Genomic DNA, 21,109 nt, shown 5'->3' on the forward strand with positions numbered 1-21,109 from the left:
TAGTAGAAACGGCATACATCCGATTGGTGCTGTGGGACAGAGTTGTAAACACTGAACTCGAGATGGCAACACCTTTCAAAACTGAAGTTGCACTTTGGGATACACACACACTTCTTCTGCATATTTATATTTTCAGTGTTCATTTAGCATCAGTGCATCTTTCTTAAAAAACTCTTAATTTCCAGATGTTGCATTTGTAGCAGCCAAGTCTATGTAATCATGACAGACATGAATCAGACAGATTTACCTGATAAATAAAACACATTTATTTACACAAATATTTTCAAATACTAGTCTTCTACATAAGGACAGAAAAATATATACAGTGATGTAGGGATTTAAACTGCTCCATTGTCAGGTCAATGTATACATGTTTTGATTTATTTGCATTTTCAGGTTTTGAAATGGAAAAAAGGCAAATGTACAGCAGGATCTAAAACTTGCACTTTCAAACTCTGGCACTAAAACATTAGGGGAAACTATCTTTCAAATGCTATTATACTCCACCGCTTCCCTCAACGTGTTGGTGAAAGCCAACAAACTGCGGGACTCTTCAAAAAGCATGTCACTCACTATACATAAGAGGTGAACTTTTCTCTAACAGTCACCAGCAGGTAGGGCTGTCTCAGTGAAAGGATTATACCTGCCCTACGCAATGCAACATTAATCTTAATTTACTTTACTTACTCTGGATTTTAAGAGCTGCAGTTCCCTCATTTAAGCACACTCCTTTTCAAATAGATTGGAGTCTATCGCATTTTGCTGTCATTTCTGGTTGCACTTGCTTCTCAATTCTGTTTCATTTGTGGAGCGGCACGTGAAGAGAGTTGATGACAGCCCCTTATCTTATTCTTCAGTTCCATAAAAAGTTCAGCAGAGGAACATAGAGGGCCAACAATGTTCCTCCTCTGATTGTGTCCTGATTACACAAATATACATCCTCGCATGTGGCTTTAAAGCACAAAGGTGTTCCAAAAAAAAAAGAAGAAAAAATATACATCACTGTACTTCATTTTGTTGGTATTGTGACAGCCCTACCAGCAAATGACAATGTCCTATGTTTTCATTCCATTCACTACACATCACACTGTCCACTCTGTGAGAAACTCCTATTAAACAAGCTTCCCACTGGAGGGGAAGGGAAAAAAAGCAATTGGTCAGCCTCTTCTTCCAAACAACTTGAGTAAACTTTGGTTAGAGCTTGAAGTAATTCAAGAAAAGCCACTTGAAGTATTTCAAGGAACTGGAAAGCAGCGCATTTAGAGAAACCATTTCTTTGAGAACCTGAATGACCCTTACCTGGCTTCTTAAAAGATCGCACAACAACACTAGAGTCGAACAGACACCTTGATGGTAGAGAACTTTTATCCAGCAGTCCACAATGTTTTGGATTAGAGAAAATAAAAAAAACAAAGGAGGATGACGTGACAGGGAGTCACATAGCAAAAGAAGACGAGTGATCTTGTTTGGTAAGAAAGGCAAGACAAAGCTACTCGGGCAGAGAAAGTGTTGAAGTGTCATTGTGTTTACATACACCTGGGGTACAGAACAGCACCAAAATCTTCCAAAATAGTGTGATCTGGAGGGTTTTTCAACTCTCCTGGGGAGGTCAGATGAGTGTTCTCATTAGGTTGTGTGTTTGACGATGTACATATACATATATATATATATATACATATATATACATACATACACATACATATATGTATCTCCTCTTGGTCCTGGCAGCCAGCATCTCCTTTTACCTTCTGCTGATATTCTTATTGACCAGTGGCCTTCTCTTGCCAAACTAAAACACACAGTGGGGGAGGAATGACCATTGCTTAGTCTCACCACCCAAAACACACTTGGGGGGCAAAATGAAAAAAATACCAGATAAACAACATTCATTTCATATGTCGTGTTAACACTCTCATTCACAGGAGGGAAAAACAGCTCTTTTTTTGTAAGATAACTGCTGCCTCCAGCTCCTGAAGCGTAGTCACACCGAGTTAAGTTGGATATGGTGACGGCTGGCAGAGAACTGCTAAGACACCCCTCCCCCATCCTGACTGGGTGGTGATGAAAGTGGGAGATTGATAAGTCAGGGAGGGGTGGGGGTATTTTTAGTGTGATTCTGGGTGAGGGTGTCACTGTGGGGCGCCAGCAGCAGCGGGCACCGGGGTGCTCAGGGCATTGGTGGCAGCAGATAGGACAGGTGAGCCAGTGAGAGGCCCCAGGGCAGTAGAGGCTGGCAAGGCAGAGATACCTGTGAGAGAAAAGGACCATCAGGACAGTCGAGCACTCCGACTATTAGCATTTCTACCTCAGAGTCGACAGAAAGTTTTCAATAGTTTCAAATTCGCATCGGAATTGATAAGAATGAACCAATTCCAATATCGATTCTGATTGGGTGCTCACTGACCCGCTTGAAGAGTCACCACCATCGCATCGCATATTAAAGACATTTGTGCAAATTAACTGCATGCTGTGTGGCCAAATGTTGGAGGTATCAGCTTTGGGGTCATTATTTTAAAAAAAGTACAGTTTTGCAGTACAATTATTCAGGGTTCGTACGCTTTTTTCAGGGTCAAATTCAAGCACTTTTTAAGCACTTTCAAGATCCGTTTTTAAGCTTTTCCAGTACCCCCCCGCCGCACTGCCCCGCCAAAAAAAAAGAAAAAAAAAAGAGAATGCATGTTTCAATTTGCATCACCTCAGTAAGACCATGTGAAAAAACACCTTAGCTCCCCTTTTGTTAGGACATAGAAAAACGCACCACACAAAAATACTGCAAAAGGAACGGTCACCTTATATACTTAGTGTATAAACTCAAAATGCACATTTCACTTAAAAATTAAGATGTGCAAATGTGAACAAATCAACTTGTTAGAGATATTCTTCTCCTGTTGAAAAAAGAAAAACGAAAAATAAAGAAATAAGTCTAGATATTGATGCTTCTTTCCTGTGTGACAAAAAAATAGGAGACAGATGTTTGTTTGTTTTTTAAGTTATTTCCCAACAAAACTGTTTTATTGCTAACTACATTGCTGTCTGTATTATTCCTGAAGTCCTAAATGATCACCTTTAAAGTGTTTGTGCTAATAACATCAAGTCAGGCAGGCATGGAGAACAGCACTGACTGTTTAAGTAGTTTAATGTGTAGGTGGCGATAAACACATTTTGAATGAAAGCCGGGGAACCTTGGTAGCACAGAAACAAGTGGCTATTCTTTGTGACCATATGGATCCCTCATATTACCATTATTTCACCCAAAGGCACCAAATTAATACGCAAAAAAGCTGCAGCAATACACACAAATATAAACAGTACTTGGTAACAACTTTGCTTTTAGCCGTTAACCCTCTGGTGTCCAGGGTATAATTGGCCGTTTTTACCTACTTTTGATTTGGCCTCTATATTTCACCATTAAAAACTGTTTATCTTGCCAATCTGTTATTATCTCATTTTGACATAATGTGTCAGCACAATTTATCTAAATTCAGACAAAATTTAAAATACAAGTAGAAAGTGATATTTTTGACTGTAAAAACCACAAGCATGTTTAAGGAATCATTTTCATAACTTGAAATGCAAATAGAAATTGGACATTTTTAAAAAATATGAACAAGTTTTGCAAACAACAAAGTTATATAGTACTATTTACCTAAAAATGCAGCCAAGGCTCAGAAGTTTTTTATATAACCATTCAAAACTATTTACAGAACAATCAGCTGTGCTGCATCAAATAAGGCACACAAATTATTTATGCAACTCCAAAAAATAGTTTGTGTCCACTATAACACAGATGATAAACCACAGGGATAAACCTGCAGGTTTGACGGCAGGTGTGTCACTCAGCGTTTACACTGCAATCTGCCTTTGGTGGCTTTTTTGCAGCAACTGTGACATTCACTAGTAGAACTGACACACAAAACAAAAACTACACACTAACTACACAAGACAACACACTAACTTGAGACTCCAAACACGGCAAACGTCACAAATCTCTCACGTATCAAAACTCTCTCTCTGTCTTTCGCTCACTCGCTCTCTCTCTCTTTCGCCGGTCACTCCTAAAACTTCCCTCTCTTCCCAAACGACCAAATTGCACATGTTGCCATATCATTTTTTGATTGGTCGACATGGTACATTTTTCCACCAATAGGGAAGGAGTGTTTTTTCTTTTTCTTTTTTCACTCACAAGCAAAGCGTCTTTGCTAGCGCTCTCCATAGAAAACGCCGTTTTTTACCGTTTCTTCCCGGAGTAAACGCCACTGTTTTATTAAAAACAAAAAACACCGGTTTTACGTGACCTATCAACACAGTTTAAACACTGGTATATAGCTTGAAGTCCGCACGTTCGACCCAAGTTGAAATGGAGACTCTGGGTCGACCCCAGAGGGTTAATCAGAAAGCCTTAAGTTGGCTAATTATGTATCGGGCTAATGTTTAAAGCTTTCACTTGAGTAAATTAACTCATATCACTGCTAAGTAATGTTAGCTAAGTTCACAGCATGTTCCATAATAGCGCTGCCATACTGCATCACACTCAGTGCATTTCAATCATTTCTCCAGCGAGTTTGATAGCTAGCAAAATAATAATCATAATTTTAAAAAATTGCATGCGTAACGTACACTTACTGGAAAATTATTTACTAGCACTCACCTATCATGCGACTGGAGAGCGCAAACTCCGCCACTGTCGTTTTCCATCATACACTCATTTAAACAGCAACCTACAGGTATGTTAGCGCACTCATCCCCGACTGTCCGAGGGAGGGGCGGGGTTACATATTGAAACAGACGCAGCCCAGGCAGGGAAATTTTGCTTTTACATTTTGCGACTCATTTTTATTTCTCTATCTGATAAGAAAACTATTTAATCAGATAGTTATTTGTGGTGAATGAAATACAGTTACATTTTCAAGCACTTTCAAGCACCACATCTGAAATTCAAGCATTTTCCCAACCTTGAAAAGACAACATTAAAATTCAAGCATTTTCAAGGATTTCAAGCACCCGTACGAACCCTGATTATTACTCCCAGGAGAAAGTTTTTTTTTTCTGTAAAATAACATGAAATGTATTATCTCATAATTACCTTTTAATAATATAAACCTATGGGTTAGAGTCCCACACAGCAACACAAATCCCTATCCTAATAAGACAGAGATGATATTTCTCTTAGTATTTATGTGTGAACACAAAGCCAACAGCACAAAGCAAAGATTAAAACCCAGCCCACAGTAATTCTACTTTAGACATATGATAGAGGCTGCAGCCTGACTGCTCATCAGTTTGCTGAAGTTCAGGGTCTGGCTGCTGCATTCACTCAGCTTTGGGTTCTTGACTAGCTGTGGCTAGCATGCTGCGTGTGTAGCTGCTTACAAAGAGTCAAAGTTGTGTTAATTAGTGTGAATGCTTGTAAAAGCATTCACAGTATTGTTGTTGTAATTAGTGTGAATGCTTGTAAAAGCATTCACAGTATTGTTGTTGTAATCTTTATTATTATTAGTGTGAATGCTTGTAAAAGCATTCACAGTATTGTTGTTGTAATCTTTATTATTAGTGTGAATGCTTGTAAAAGCACACTATTTTTCTCATTTATATTTTTAAAATTATTCAACTTTTTTCAACAAAAATTTCCCATGTATTTCAATGGAGAGACCCTTCAAATTCTCATTCAACTCACTCCTCTTTAAACTGTATCTACTTCCACATACGGTGACATAGAGCCACCATTCAAACTTTAAAACGAAGACAAGACATTCAACTAATCAACTTGTATTCATCTTTTCAATATCTATTATACTTTTTCTTCAGTTCCAGTTTAAGTTTCATGATGATTTTTCAGCCGTTTCAGAGTTTATAATGGGTGTGTATGGGACGGAATGTTGGGGCTAGAGTGAGACAGCTCAACTGCTAGAGTGAGAGGAGCAAGAAAATTAATCTTAAAATATTTTTTAAAACTGCTGCTGTGTCCGCAGCGTTTGCTCTACAGGTATGATTTTACCCTCAAAACGTAGACATCGCTGTACTCTTTCATTCAATGTGTTTACTATTGTACTAGGTGTTATGGTTCTTTCATAAATGTCAGCAATGTGCAGCCTCCTCCCTCCAACTCTTCCATAGACTCTAATGTTAAAATGGCTCAGAAGGTTCGTTTGAAAATCAGAAGTACAGGCTGTCTTTACACTGTCACCACGTCCATATATTAAACTCTACAGGCATGAAAACTGAGAATTCAGTAGACTAGACATTGCTGTCGCTCACGGTGAAAGAATTTTGTCAATACGACCTATACTTTTCATTTGGGAAGAATTTGTTTCGGCCTGACTTTTCTGTTCATTTTAAGCAGCAAAAGTGAGGTGCATGTCTGTGTGCGTGTGTATGGAGCCATTGGGTGCAGTCACTATAGCAACCAGGCTCACACCTGCCTGCCTAACGAGCTCTGTCTCTCACTGTGCCAAGATTCATCTTAAACACTTCTCTTTCAACTGCTGCTGTGTCCACAGTGTTTGCTCTACAGCCATCATTTTACCCTCAAAACGTCGCCATCGTTGTTCTCTTTCCAACACCGTGTCTTTCAAAGCTCAGAGATGTAAACCTTTAAAAGTGTGTGGATCCAAGTGGAGGGATCACATTTTAGTCATTCAGTGAGTCAAAGAATATGAACTTTTAATATTCATTCAGATGTTTTTCGACTCTAAATTTTCTTTTCTCATTTCTTGGGTTTTTCTAATTTACAATTAAAACATTTTCAGCTATTTTCCAACTTCTTCTGTGTGAACATCAGCTTTCAAAAGTTCAGCACTTTTGTTTTCAGGTTAAAAACTCTGTATTTTCCAGCACATTCAACATTTTTAGCTTAATATTCAGTAATTATTTCATTTCAGTGCATACATTCAGATTCAAGCATTCACACTGCAGTTTCTTCAGAAAATGCACTTTCTAGTGGGATAATGTAGTCGTTTCTGTCCTGGACACAATTTAAAATTTACCACTGCACTCTGATCCTTTTGTGCAATAGAAATAAAAGTGATGCCCATATCCATGCTGTAGACCGCACTACTAGTTTCCTCCTCCAGCACACAAACTGCCCAAGTGCAAGTGAAACCAGTAAGCGAAGCAGGCAGCTTTATCAATTCCAAGGATTTGAACTACTGGTTCTGTACAAGAGGAAATAAATCCATAATTTAATGCAACCACACTGTGTTTGACCAAAGGTAAACCAGGAAGTAACATTAAGAATCTGAAGTAAATTTTTACTTTAGGACAACAGTGGATATCCTTAATATGGTCGTCCCTGGTACACAACTCCCTTTTTTTATTATATGACAGTAAACTGAAGAGATTTGGATGTTATACTGTAGGCCATCCATCTTAATGAAGCTAATACATAACTCTGCCATGTTGGTTGAGGAAAACATAAACCTAAAGCACAAAGATGCACAAACCCATGAGTTTTGTTTGTTTTTTAAAGAGAAACTTGGATGGATTAAAAGGCATGGGGATTTAAATTGTAGGCCAGTATACTATTGGCATAGGTGCGCGTTCTCACCAGTTATCATGTTTGCTGTGCTAACAGCAGGGTTCCCACTGGGTAGGTTGGCTGATCCGGTCACACGAGACTGATCTTTCCCAATAGGGACTGTAGAAACAATAAATAAATTACTTCTTGTCATGGCAACCTTCATTTTATTGTTAGCAGAAAAAATAAATGAATATAGATAGACACAGGTGATGGTGAGGGCTTACAGAAGTATGGGTGATCCATGGCCTCGCGGGCAGTGAGTCTGGCCTGGTGGTCGTAGCGCAGCAGTTTGTCTAGGAAATCCAGAGCCTCGGGGCTGACCAGGTGCTGGTTCTCACTATGGACAAATCGCTCCCACCGCTTACGAGAATGCCTATTTTTGGGGGGGGGGTATTAGTGCCTTGTGTTTGTATTCGTTTACAGCATGTAAACACAAAACAGTAAACACTTTAGATCATCCCATTACAAATTTCTGTAACATTTTGTGGCCACCAAAATGGGTATACACACATGAATGAGTAATAAGATGGGAGTGGAGAAGACATACTCAGTGGATCATCAGTCACCCAGCAGCTAAAACTCTTCTTTTGAACTGTGATATTTAACTTAAAATGTGCTATATAAATACAACTTTATTCACATTGATTCTTTGTATTGCTCCGTTCTCTTGTGGATATTTAAATGAGTTCAGTCTTTGTGGAGTTTGGTTGTGTTTGTTTCTGACTGGATTATCACAAACCATGAAGAAATTCCAATTTGACCCATCTTAGATTTACCTGACGGCATGATGCCCCGTCGCCGCCTCGCCCCCCCCCGCAGGCGCATTTGCTAACAATAATTCAGCTGAATCTAGTACCTGCCAAGAATGTCATTGAAGCGAGGTTCCAGCTCAATGTTGTATTTGTCTATGTAGTCGTAGAGGTCTTCTGTCCCCAGCACCTTGGCTATTCTCACCAACTGCAGGAGAACATGCCACAGTCATTCAGAAATCATCACACACACACACACACACACACACACACACACACACACACACACACACGCGCGCGCTATAATAAAATCTATTTCCCAGCTGTTTACAGAAAACATCTAGACACTTAGATCAAAACCCTATTAAAAAAAAGCTCACGGTAATATCTATAAATCCTGCTGGGAATTCATTTAATAGTCGTTAAAAAAATGAAAGAAAAAGAAACTACAGTAGTTGACTAGTTTGGAGGACAGAAAACATCAACAGCCAAAATAAATATTCTGTGTATATAGGGCTGCTCGACTATGGCAAAAATGATAATCACGATTATTTTCACTGAAATTGAGATCTCGATTATTTGACGATATTTATTTAACAATAACAATGTATTGAATAATGGCTTTAAAGATTGTCAAAAAATAATATAAAATAGTGTGCAAATACTGATTACAGTGCAAATGTTTGCAATATAAAAAATAAATGCAAAATGTAAACATCTATGTTTAGTGAACTTCAAAATACTGCACAATATTTGATCCACGTCTGACTGCGTGAACCCGTAATGTTTCCACACCACTGAAGTCGTTTTACCTCTTTTCAACCAACGGCATTCTTTCTTCAGCAGCCATTATCCTCTCCTCTACAAATAACTTCTGCTTAGCTTTCCGAGCTTCCCTCGGGTCCTCTTAATTGTTGTGACGCGTGTTCGAAACGCAGAGAGGTGCGCTCAATTTGCCACACGGAGCAGCGCGAGAGGAGGAGCTAATAATCGGCTCAGTCATTTTTAATGATCGTTGAAAGCCCAGATCGTAATCACGATTAAAATTCGATTAATTGAGCAGCCCTATGTGTATACCCTATGTGCACTATGAAACTCATAATCTTTAAAATGAACAAGTACAGACAAAGAGCAAAAAACAATTTTAAAGTAAATAAAAAGGGAAAGACAATAATAGCTTAGATTTATTCACCTGGTCATAATTGTCATGACCATGAAAGAAAGGTTCCTTTCTGAAGATCATGGATGCCAGCATACAGCCCAAGCTCCACATATCGAGGCTGTAGTCATACATCTGAATACAGAATACATACAGTGGAAGAACCAATCATGAGGAAAGATGAGAAGATGGCTGAAACACTACTCGCTGAAATCTATTACAAAGTCTATTATTTACCTTACAATATAAAACACCTTGAGGTGACTTGATATGATTTGGCACAATATAAATAAAACTGAACTGATTTGACTTAAAATACAGCCTAGCAGTTCAAAAGGAACAAGACTGTAATTTTGGACACAACAGGATCATTCAGGGTTATTCAGTGACTGACAAAGACTCAAAATTCAGTATCCACAGCACAAAGACCTCCAACTGCACTCTAGAAAAATGCTAAAGCACATGCTACTGCCTCACTGCCGTACCTGATAGTCCACCAAAAGTTCAGGGCCTTTAAAGTAGCGAGATGCAACTCTGACATTGTACTCCTGTCCTGGATGGTAAAACTCAGCCAGACCCCAGTCAATAAGACGCAACTACAAAGAAATTAAGCGATTAGCACTCAGAACCAGGGCATGTACTAAGTACAAGTAAAGTAAGTGGAAATTAAAACATTGCGCTTCAACCTGTGAATGCAGTAGAGTGACTGTGAAGAATCGGAATCCACACAGAGAGGCAAACAGAAAACACAACAGCAATGACAATGAACTTTATCATGTTGTTACATTTCCGAAGCAACGTCATCTCTTACCCACCTTACGGTGCTCATGATCTATCATCACATTATGTGGCTTCACATCTCTATGCATTATTCCCATGCTATGGCAGTAATCCAGAGCCTACAAACAATACCAAAGGGACATTGTTAAATAATGTTTAAGTTTTTCTTCCCAAGATTTCCAAAACAGCTAGAGATAATTAGATGACTCTCCCTACGGGAAAATTCATTTTGTTATCAGCATTTAAGTATAAAAAGCCGATGAAAAACACAGTCAAAGAACATTTTCCAGGGAATTATAGTGTCGTGTGTAAGGTCTTCATCTAAACAAGTATCACAACGTTCTGAGTTTGACACATCATAGAGTGAGCTGGAGGACTCACCTTGAGGATCTCATACATGTAGAATCGAATATCATAGTCCGTCAGGGTCTGGTATAGTTGCTGAATCCCAAAATTAAAATCATTAGTCTTTAAATGGCAAAGTCCTAGAGCTAAATGACAGCACCCATGTGTCACACAGAAGGAGTACAGAAGGAGCACTGTGCCAGTGATTGAGGATAGAACCAGAAGACTGTTGACTTTCTGGCACCGAAGACATAGCACTGGACTATCCTATTCCTCCATCACATACACACACGTGTACGGTAAAACATCGAGTATGCCAAGAAAGGAGGATGAAATATATTACAATAAAATGCGTGACAGAATAAAAATCATAGTGTGTTCCTACCTTGAAGTCTGTGTTGTTAACATGTTCAAAGACTAAGGCAGGTGTTCGGGACTGCAAGTGAGACATTTGGTCTATTTTATTTTTCGTTTGCAGTTTCATACAAAATCCAAACAATTTAAGAAGAAGAAGAATGCACAAAGAAAAAGCACTAAATCTATCTCTGTACAAGCCAAGTAGACAGCCACACTGTGAGCCTTAAATTTTCTTTTAATATAAAACATCAAAAGTCTAATCAAACTGTGGTCTCTCTTACCATAGGCTGCACAACCATATCCACAAATAATGCTAATCACAGTGTGAATCAGAGCTACCAACTTTCACTATTAAATCTTTGATGCTCTATTAAAATCAGTTTTTATTTAAGTAGAAATAACCATGAAAGACATTCTCCACTCTCACCCAGGGAGATAAGTTCTGGAGTTTTCAGCCCTCTGCTTTTTGGACACTTTTGGTTTTTTTTTTTGTTTTTTGTTTTTAAACTGGTCGCAGAAGGTTTGTCCAAAATCAACTAAAATAGGTACTCAGAAACTACATGTTACAATGGGGTATACGTTGTCATAAACAGTGTATTTCTGCTCTTGACTTCTAAAATTCAAAATCAGAAATCTTAATCTGTATTTGTTTTAATCTTGAATGACCATGATGGCTCAGACACAGTGTGTTGTTCCACTGCTTGGACAGAGCCCTCACTGCATTTTATTACTATAAAACTGCTTACATCTAGCCGTGGTTACTTAAGTACTTACAGACACAAATTTCCTGAGTGTAACCAATAAGCTGGCACAAGTGGTGGGTTCAATGTGCTATTGCTACAATGACACCATCCCAATATTTAATGCATCTTTTTTCTGAATAACAAATTATGTAATCAGAAAAAATAAAAGGCAAATAAAATATAATCTCTGCTGTACTTGTGAACAACACCTTAGATGTTCTTCAAAATAACTATGATACTTACTACAGGGTCTTTCACTATATCAATCAGAGAGATTATGTTAGGACCTCCACGCAGGTTCTCCAGAATCTTAATCTCACGCTTTATTTTCTTTTTCTTTACAGGCTAAAGGATAAAAGAAAAAGAGTTAGGATGCATAATGACTTTATGAGATATAAAAGTAAGCCTTTGTACAGCTTTACCTTGAGTATCTTCACCACAACCTTCTCGTTATTGGTGATGTTGATTGCCTCAAAGACTTCACTGTACTTGCCACGTCCTAACTTCCGCACTAACTGAAAATCATCCTGGTTTCTGTAAAATACAGTAATTTTGCAACCAAATATCAGTCTCGAACATTTCTCAACTAGCATGTGTAAATTTGTCTACAAATCAAAATATTTACCCCCATTCAACCACATGGGACTCATAGTCCCAGTACTCCCTTGGCCGGTGAGTGTTGACCTCTGTGTACACTCGGGCCCGGCTTGGCACGGGTCCTGACATGTCCGACAGCTTGGCGGATATGATGGGGAAATCTTACTGCAGCGGATGACAGCCAGAGGGATGGAGGCTGGGGGGGAGGAAGAGGGGATGGGGGGAGGTAGGGGTGAGGGGGTAGATGCCACAAGGGAATGGGGTTGGGGGGGGGGGGGGGTTTTGCCTGAGGATGGGGGGGAGGGGCCACCAGGGGCAAGGTGGGAAAGCTGACAAAAAAAAAAAAAAAAAGATTGGAACAGAAAATTAATCATCAAAGAAACCTGATTTGGACTCACACTCCTGTATTACCAACTCCATTGTCTTTTTGCTGTACATTAATCAAGCCATCATTCTGATGGCAATGCAATTTGTTTGCAATAAATACAACAAAAGAGTGGCTATTAAAATACTGGCAAAGTGTACACCTTTTTAAAGCTACAAACGTAAAAAGAAAAAACAACAATTATTTTAGACTAGAAAGCGAAAATTTCAGAAGAAATTTTATGTGTGCCTATGCCGCTGCTATTCAGTGTAGTTTGCCATTCATATAGCTACAGAGAGCAAAACTCAGAAGAGCACCCATTCTCCACCATGAACTATGGTAAAAACAAACACCGCTCACGCTTCACAGATAACAGCTTACAGTTTTGTGTAAAGATGAAGTTACTTCGTACAGCGCCGATTTGCAGACGCTGTGCACACAGGTTCATGAGCAGAAGTCCCATTGTACCACGGCAGACCCGACAATGTTTGCATGAACACGCTTTGAAGCATTACGTTATGGACCACTTTTCACACATGGTTGGTGTACCCAAACAGCCGGCTGTAGCTTTTCAACTCACAGCCCGACACACACCCAAAAACAGCCGAGAGAGCACAGACTACACCTGAGAGGCGTGATTGCAGGTGCCGCTCAGGTGGGTCCACCTCCCCTGCAGCGGCACTGCAGACCACGCCCCGCCACACACATCAAACACGTAAAATAAATATTTATGCACTTTTGCATTCACTTTTTGTTTTTTGTTATTTTTACACAGTGTTCTGAATGATGAACAATGGTCTACAGCCAATCTTGTGTATTATTATACAAACTTTGGTTGTAAGATTCAGATAACTATTTAATAAAAGCTAAATATTTTATATGAGAGTAAGAAAGAAAAGTATATCTTTATGTCCACCTTTCTCTGTTAATGCCCTACCTGGCCCCCTGGCAAAAGCTTTGCTAGATCCGCCCCTGCACAGTTACAAGCTGTCAGCTACACAAAAAAAGGAGCTTGGTGTATATTTGTCTGTCAGAAACAGTTCATAACTTCCCTTCAACTCATTCATGTCACCTAAGGGTAAACCTGTTTCTCCATCACCAGTTCAGCTCTGATGATTCAGTAAGGACATCTCCTGATTTCATCTTCATGCTCCAGCAAACATCAGCTGATACTAGAAATTAAAATCAAAAGAATTCTAACAACAGCTGATCAAGCTTAAACGTGCTGCTGTTGTTTAGCGCGATAAACAAACAAGAGAGAAAAGCCGATCATTGATCAGTTTCATGACTGAAGTTTCAACAGGCGAGAGAATGACAGGGGAGGCTGTCATAAAGTTCAACATCGGTAACATCGGTAACTTAGCGCGCACACAGCTGTATACAGACTCCGTAGTGCTAGCTAGCACGCAGTACGAGTTATTGTAAGTGATTGAAAAAGTCAGCACAACGAAAATAAACTACACCTAAACTCGGTTTATATCTGACCCAAATAGAGTGCAGGTCATAACTTCTTACCTGAAATTCAGTTCACCTCACGCTCCTGCCTTCGCTTTCCCTGATCCACGATTGACCTCCGCGTTAGCAAACACCGGACGATCGGCGGTAGCCTCACCGCCTTGTATGTCTCGTTCGCGGCATGTCCTTTCTGTCACACACCGGTGGATAGCTGCCCTCTGTTGTAGCTCCACCACCAAACAACTCAGTTATTTTTTCCACATCGACCAGCATCATCGGCCCATATAAACGAAAAATAAGTCCAGCTAAGACACAGACCCTTGCCGAGCGATCGGGCGATTAAACAAATTTTAGCCACCTCACTATCAGCCAAGCCTGGGTGGTTTTTCACGAAGGGTCGCTAGCCGCGCTAGCTAGCTAAGCTAGCGGCGCTAGCTAGCTAGCCAGCCGGCTATCAGCAACACGTAAGAGAACTGTTGCTAAATAAACTACACCTAAACTCGGTTTATATCTGACCCAAATAGAGTGCAGGTCATAACTTCTTACCTGAAATTCAGTTCACCTCACGCTCCTGCCTTCGCTTTCCCTGATCCACGATTGACCTCCGCGTTAGCAAACACCGGACGATCGGCGGTAGCCTCACCGCCTTGTATGTCTCGTTCGCGGCATGTCCTTTCTGTCACACACCGGTGGATAGCTGCCCTCTGTTGTAGCTCCACCACCAAACAACTCAGTTATTTTTTCCACATCGACCAGCATCATCGGCCCATATAAACGAAAAATAAGTCCAGCTAAGACACAGACCCTTGCCGAGCGATCGGGCGATTAAACAAATTTTAGCCACCTCACTATAAGCCAAGCCTGGGTGGTTTTTCACGAAGGGTCGCTAGCCGCGCTAGCTAGCTAAGCTAGCGGCGCTAGCTAGCTAGCCAGCCGGCTATCAGCAACACGTAAGAGAACTGTTGCTAAATAAACTACACCTAAACTCGGTTTATATCTGACCCAAATAGAGTGCAGGTCATAACTTCTTACCTGAAATTCAGTTCACCTCACGCTCCTGCCTTCGCTTTCGCTGATCCACGATTGACCTCCGCGTTAGCAAACACCGGACGATCGGCGGTAGCCTCACCGCCTTGTATGTCTCGTTCGCGGCATGTCCTTTCTGTCACACACCGGTGGATAGCTGCCCTCTGTTGTAGCTCCACCACCAAACAACTCAGTTATTTTTTCCACATCGACCAGCATCATCGGCCCATATAAACGAAAAATAAGTCCAGCTAAGACACAGACCCTTGCCGAGCGATCAGGCGATTAAACAAATTTTAGCCACCTCACTATCAGCCAAGCCTGGGTGGTTTTTCACGAAGGGGCGCTAGCTAGCTAGCTAAGCTAGCCGGCTATCAGCAACACTTAAGAGAATTGTCGCTAATATGGGATGTCTTGATAAAACGAGCAGATATTTGAAGTTTACACACCTACATTCTCGCCTGAAAATATCTTTAAAGTGTATTTTGTGACCTAGAAACACGAATAAAAGACATATAAAACGAAGTGGTGTCCGCCATTGTTTAACTCGGCAGAGGGGTGCTATGAATTATGGGATATGGAGTTTTGTAACAAGCATACAGATTTTCAGCCGTACTACTCCCGGTATACCACTAGAGAGAGCCAACCCACCACAAATAAAGTCTGTTTCTATGGAAATTGGCCTAAATTTGCACTAAAATCTAAATATTTCAAAAACTATAAAAGTCATAAACACCAAAAGTGTATACCATACTAGTCCAGCTCCAGCCGCACAAAATGATCTAACATATGTAACCCTATTTTCAAAACTGTTTGGCAGAGAAGCGCGGGAAAATTTTCACTAAAATATTAATATTTAAAAAACTATAATAGTTATAAACACCAAAAGTCATAGCACACCATTCCTGATCCAGCCGCACAAAATGAGGTAACATATATGAAGCTTGTCTCAAAACTGCGGGGCGAGTTTCGCTGCAAAATTTCAGGCGGAAACTGAAGAATAATAATAATAATAATAAATCCGACGAATAGTAATATGTGTGCCTCTTGTCATAGGCACACATAATAACATACGCTAGCCTGTTTCAGTTCAAGGTTAAAGGAGCTAGTAAACACCATCAGAAGTAATCAATTAGTCAAATGGCTTTGGCCAAACCCTAAGAGAGAACATGACATCAACAGGTGGATTAAGGCACAGTACCAAAGCAGTATGGCAAACTACACACCAACTACGGTCATTAGCTAATGCAAATGAAATGTATGTCCCAATTATAAATGTATGTCATACATGTGATACCAAGTCATAAAACTGCACTTTGAAGCGTCCTCCAAAAAACAACAAAGACACCCAATGAATCTTGTTATTGTGCTGTGTTTGTGTTGAACACAAATGACGTAACGGGACTTTCGGCTGTGATGCTATAACGGCCCCACACACATTAGGTAGTACCCAATTGTAATGGAAAATGACCGAAACCCAGTAGAATCACTCGAATAGGTACTAGGTGAAAAGGGCTATTAGTCCCAAATGGGGCAGGGCAATCTGGCGTGTACCACACAAAATCGGTTCGGTAATAACAACGGTCCACTTGCATGCTCTACCAAAAATTGTGCTCTGGTGTGTATCTGACGGACAAAAGCCAAACCAGTTCCACACCACTGAAGTTGCACCATTTTAACAAATTAATTCTGGTTCATCTGTTTCATTCAATGATCGTTCTCATTCTCCGTCACCACCATGCTTTTTCCGCCATGTGCGTATGAAAACAAAGGCACTGCGCATGTGCGTTTTACCCATGTTCTATGGCGATATTTCATTTTCTTATCATTTCCTAACATTATACCGGTATTACCGTGAATGGTATGATATGGCCCAGTCCTAGTCCCAAACTCACCCATTTCAAATCACAGAGCACTTCCACAGTAGACTACAGGTGTATAAAAATCAAGCACAAAGGCAGGCAGACCGTTTCTACTAACATCTGTCAAAGATTTCACATTTTCAAAATTTGTGTCGCTCTCAAGAGCTCAATTAACTCCAGCACAGTAGAATGGCACCTGTGCAAATAAGTTCAGTTGTGACATTACCTCACAACTAAATATTACAGTTAGCTGTTAGTGGACGAAATCCAGAATGGGTGCAATTCAGCCATGTACGATCAGAGTGGGGTCATTGGATGCTGAGGCACATAGTCAGCAGAGGTCACCAACTTTTTCCAGAGTCAATCACTACAGACCTCCCAACTTCATGTGGCATTCAGATTAACTAAAGAACAATGCATAGCGAATTTCATGGTAGGGCTGGGCGATATGGCCTAAAATCCATATTGCGGTATAATTTGAAGTATGTGCGGTAACGATATATATTGCGATATATTCTTTTCTTCTGTATTTCCCGCATTATAAAGGCGCACTTACGATCCTTTAATTTTCTCTAAAATCTTAGAATTCGGGTTGCCTTATGTATGAATTCTGGTTGTGCTTACTGACCTCGAACCAATTTTATGTGGAACACGGCGCTCAAAAATCTGTCAAAAATGTTTGAGTACAGGTTTGGTTAGCTACAAGGCCGCACCGCTTGACGGATTGTTGGGAGCACTACGGCTACCGTAGTCAGGAGCCTCGCGGAGTAATCTGGGTCCAAAACTCCGTCCGCTTCAGGTCCCAAAGTCAAACGGACACTGCATCACTGAGCGTTAAAAACTGTCTAAATTCGTTAATCTTTAATAAAATGGTCAGCGTCACTGCTTTACCAGGTGTAACAATGAAGTTTAACATCCAGGCTTCCATGAAAACAGAACAGAGTTAGAAGTTAGCAGGAAGTTAAATCAAATCAATTTTATTTATATAGCACTTTTAAAAACAACAACTGTTGACCAAAGTACTGTACAGTAGAATAATCAAATAAATTTAAAAGGAAAGTAAAACAAAAGATAAGAAAATAATAAGAATAAAATAATGACAGACTCATACAGAATTAAAAGCCAAGGAGTAAAAATGGGTCTTTAAACGAGTTTTAAAAGTATCCAGTGTTGGACCTCTCCAACAGTGGAAATATCCGAGGAAGTTACCTCACTAGTTTCTACCTAAACATGCTGTAGCATGTTCTGACAGGTTTCTGGAAAAAAATAAAACGTAAAGCTCTGCTATCACTTCCAACATAAACGAAGACAGAAAACTAAACGGCAGTGACTTTTGTAATTTGCCGATGATATTGCTTGCAGCCGCTACAATGCTTTCGACCAAAACAGGTGCAGCTTGATGACACCATCAACATGCACTATCGCGGTAGAGCGGTATAGTCAAAATCTCTACCATTGGCCAAATTCATATCGTTTCTACCGTATACCGTTTATACCGCCCACCCTTACTTCATGGGATGGGTTTCTATGGTCAAACAGCTGCATCCAAGCTTTACATCACCAACCACAATGTAAATCATTGGACACAGCGCTGTAAAGCATTGAGCTCAACTGGACATGGAGTGACAAATCACACTTCCCTGTTTGGCAATCCAATGGACAAGTCTGGTTTTGGTGGTTGCTAGAATTGTACTTGTCTGACTGCACTGTGCCAAATGTGAAATTCGTTGGAGGGAAATTATGATGTGGGGTTGTTTTTCATGAGTCCGTTAGTTCCAGTGAAAGGAACTCTTAACGTTTTAGTATAAAAAGACATTTTGAACATGTCTTTGACATGAAGGCCTCCAACTTTGCCAGGCCTTCATGTCCAACATCAGTGTCTGACCTCACAAATGCACTTCTGGAAGAATGGTCAGAAATTCTCATAAACAGTCCTAAACCTTGTGGGAAGCTTTTCCATTAGAGTTGAAACCATAATAATAATAATAATGGGATGTCACTCAAGGTCTTACGCATGTCAGGCAAACAAGTAAAAGCAACATAATGTATATAACGCCAACTGGATTTTATCACTTCAACTTTGTTTCGACTGATAGGTTGCTCACCATCTTGGGGAATAAAAAACCTTTAGATCTCACTTTCACACGTGATTGACACAGTGTTCCACAAATAGAATAGAATAGCTTTTTACCCTAACCCTAAATGAAAACATAAGTAAATACAAAAACATCCCGAATGTACCTTTCCGCATATATTCCTAAATCTAACTTAACATTAAGAAATAATTCGTCCGTCACTTATAATCAACGAAGAATCATGCACTGGGGACCTTTTTTTTTTCCAGATGAACCGGTGGAACGCCGGATAAACTCATGGGTTCAATAGAAATCTCGCTAACTTTAGCTAGATGGAGGAATTAAGTAGTCGTCTAGCACATTTAAGTATTGCCAAATTAAATTAACCTTTTGCACAAGGCTCGCATACCACCTTTCACCGAAAACCGCAATACTAGTTATAACGGTAACGTGGACTAGTGTAATGTTATCTTTCAATTAGATAACTTACGTACTCGCTTGAATTCGTCCGACATTCGGTAAGTCAACGTTATAGCGACTTACGTATTAAGCCTGAAGAAATGCAGTGTTTTCAAATGTAATGCGGTGGATATTGTGTTTATCGATAGTTCAAGCACTTGATCTAGTTCGTTAAATCCAAGACCGGTATTGCTTTCTGTGTATTGAGGTTTCGTTAACTTGTGGGCTCTGGGCAGGCCCTGTCTAATAGCCTGCTAATCTTAGCATGGCTAACATTAGAACTCGCCAATTCCAACAGAAAAGCTGTTTTTGCGAAATCAACAGTGAACACAAAAATTGGCTGATATTTACCCCCTTGATCAGTTCTACGACCGAAATGCTTCCAAATAATGAGGGTTTCGGCAAACTAACAGTCCTCGCCTCCCTCCTTCGCCGGTGCGCCCGTGCCAGTGTATGATTTCTGCTGTATCAGAGACAATATGGCTGCCCACCACCACCACCTACGTCCCTACGTCCCAGACATTTGCTAGGGGGACACTCGAGGGACAAACTTGTAGAAAGTTGCAAAACCATAGACTGTAGTACTGGAGACTCGTTAAAGCATTATTATTAAGTTATTCTGGATTGTATTTTTGTATTTTTAAGGTAGTAATATAAAAAAAACGGATAGAGTTCCTTTATTGCTTTTCTAGTGGTGATGAAATCATCTTAGCATGACAGCTGAGGATAAGCATTTTTTGTATACAAAGACAACACGACTGAAAGACGTTATTGTCCTGTATTTCTTCTGTGCTTGCTGCCTCTTAGCTTGAAGAAACAAGCCAAGAGGCAGTGTGTTCCACAGAATATCCCATCATCAGTAGCTCTTCTCAGGCTCAAGCTTGCATGTTGGGTGTTAGTATGACAGATAAAAACTGAAAATATGAGAAGAAGAAGAAACATTAAACTAGAATGAACTTACAGAAGCATATTTTTATTGTTTTCTTGGCTGAAAGGTGTGTCATTTTCTTTGGTCCAATTATCTGAGGCTTGTTTCTAATGAATACTTAAATACCAAAGGTGGTTCTACAAGCAGCTGAATCATGGTGTGCACTTAGTTATTCACGAAACTGCATATAGTGCTACTTCTTTTTCACTCGACTGCAAATTCATGGAGCTGGAAGAGGGCGTGTTGGGATAATATGGTATGCTGTGAGGTCCTTGAGGAAACTTCAAAACTATGCTAGCTGTGTCTAAAAGGGGGCGCCCCAACATTAAGAAACATGCATGGTGTTCTTCAGCCTGTCTCCTTTCAGCAAGCCACCTAAGGAGTAGTGGAAACATAATATACTGTATACCACACAGCTGTGCATCAGGATTCTTACACAGTGTTGGCTTCTTTTTGGAGCTCACTGGTTTATTGCAATCTTTGCAATGATTTCATAAATTAGGCCAAAATGACTTTCAAATGATTGTGTTTTGAATAATAATTTATGCAAATGTGGTTTTTAACCACGAAATTTTACATTTTCAAAGCAAACAGAATTTTTGCTCTCTTATCTCTTGCTGAAAAAATAAGTATCTTCAAGTATATTTTTAAAATACGTGTCTTTAAAATGTTAAATATTATAATATTATATTAT

At 39.9% G+C, this 21,109-nt stretch overlaps 1 protein-coding gene and 1 non-coding gene across 2 annotated transcripts; both read right to left on the bottom strand.

Annotated features, from left to right (window-relative positions):
• Positions 1-1,708: 1,708 nt before the first annotated feature.
• Positions 1,709-19,995, bottom strand: csnk2a4 (casein kinase 2, alpha 4 polypeptide). Its single transcript, XM_019358527.2, has 13 exons — positions 19,839-19,995; positions 12,275-12,575; positions 12,072-12,183; positions 11,893-11,994; positions 10,935-10,985; positions 10,586-10,645; positions 10,240-10,323; positions 9,910-10,020; positions 9,458-9,559; positions 8,373-8,473; positions 7,741-7,889; positions 7,544-7,633; positions 1,709-2,248 (listed from the first exon to the last, which is right to left on the bottom strand). The coding sequence occupies exons 2-13, from the start codon at positions 12,373-12,375 to the stop codon at positions 2,130-2,132; spliced, it is 1,182 nt and encodes a 393-aa protein (XP_019214072.1). The 5' UTR covers positions 12,376-12,575; positions 19,839-19,995; the 3' UTR covers positions 1,709-2,129.
• Positions 10,742-10,878, bottom strand: LOC112847020 (small nucleolar RNA SNORA57). Its single transcript, XR_003220293.1, has one exon. It is a non-coding gene; the product is annotated as a small nucleolar RNA SNORA57 (small nucleolar RNA).
• Positions 19,996-21,109: the final 1,114 nt, after the last annotated feature.

This window comes from Oreochromis niloticus, linkage group LG5, assembly GCF_001858045.2.
Source record: "Oreochromis niloticus isolate F11D_XX linkage group LG5, O_niloticus_UMD_NMBU, whole genome shotgun sequence".
Taxonomy (NCBI): Eukaryota; Metazoa; Chordata; class Actinopteri; order Cichliformes; family Cichlidae; genus Oreochromis; species Oreochromis niloticus.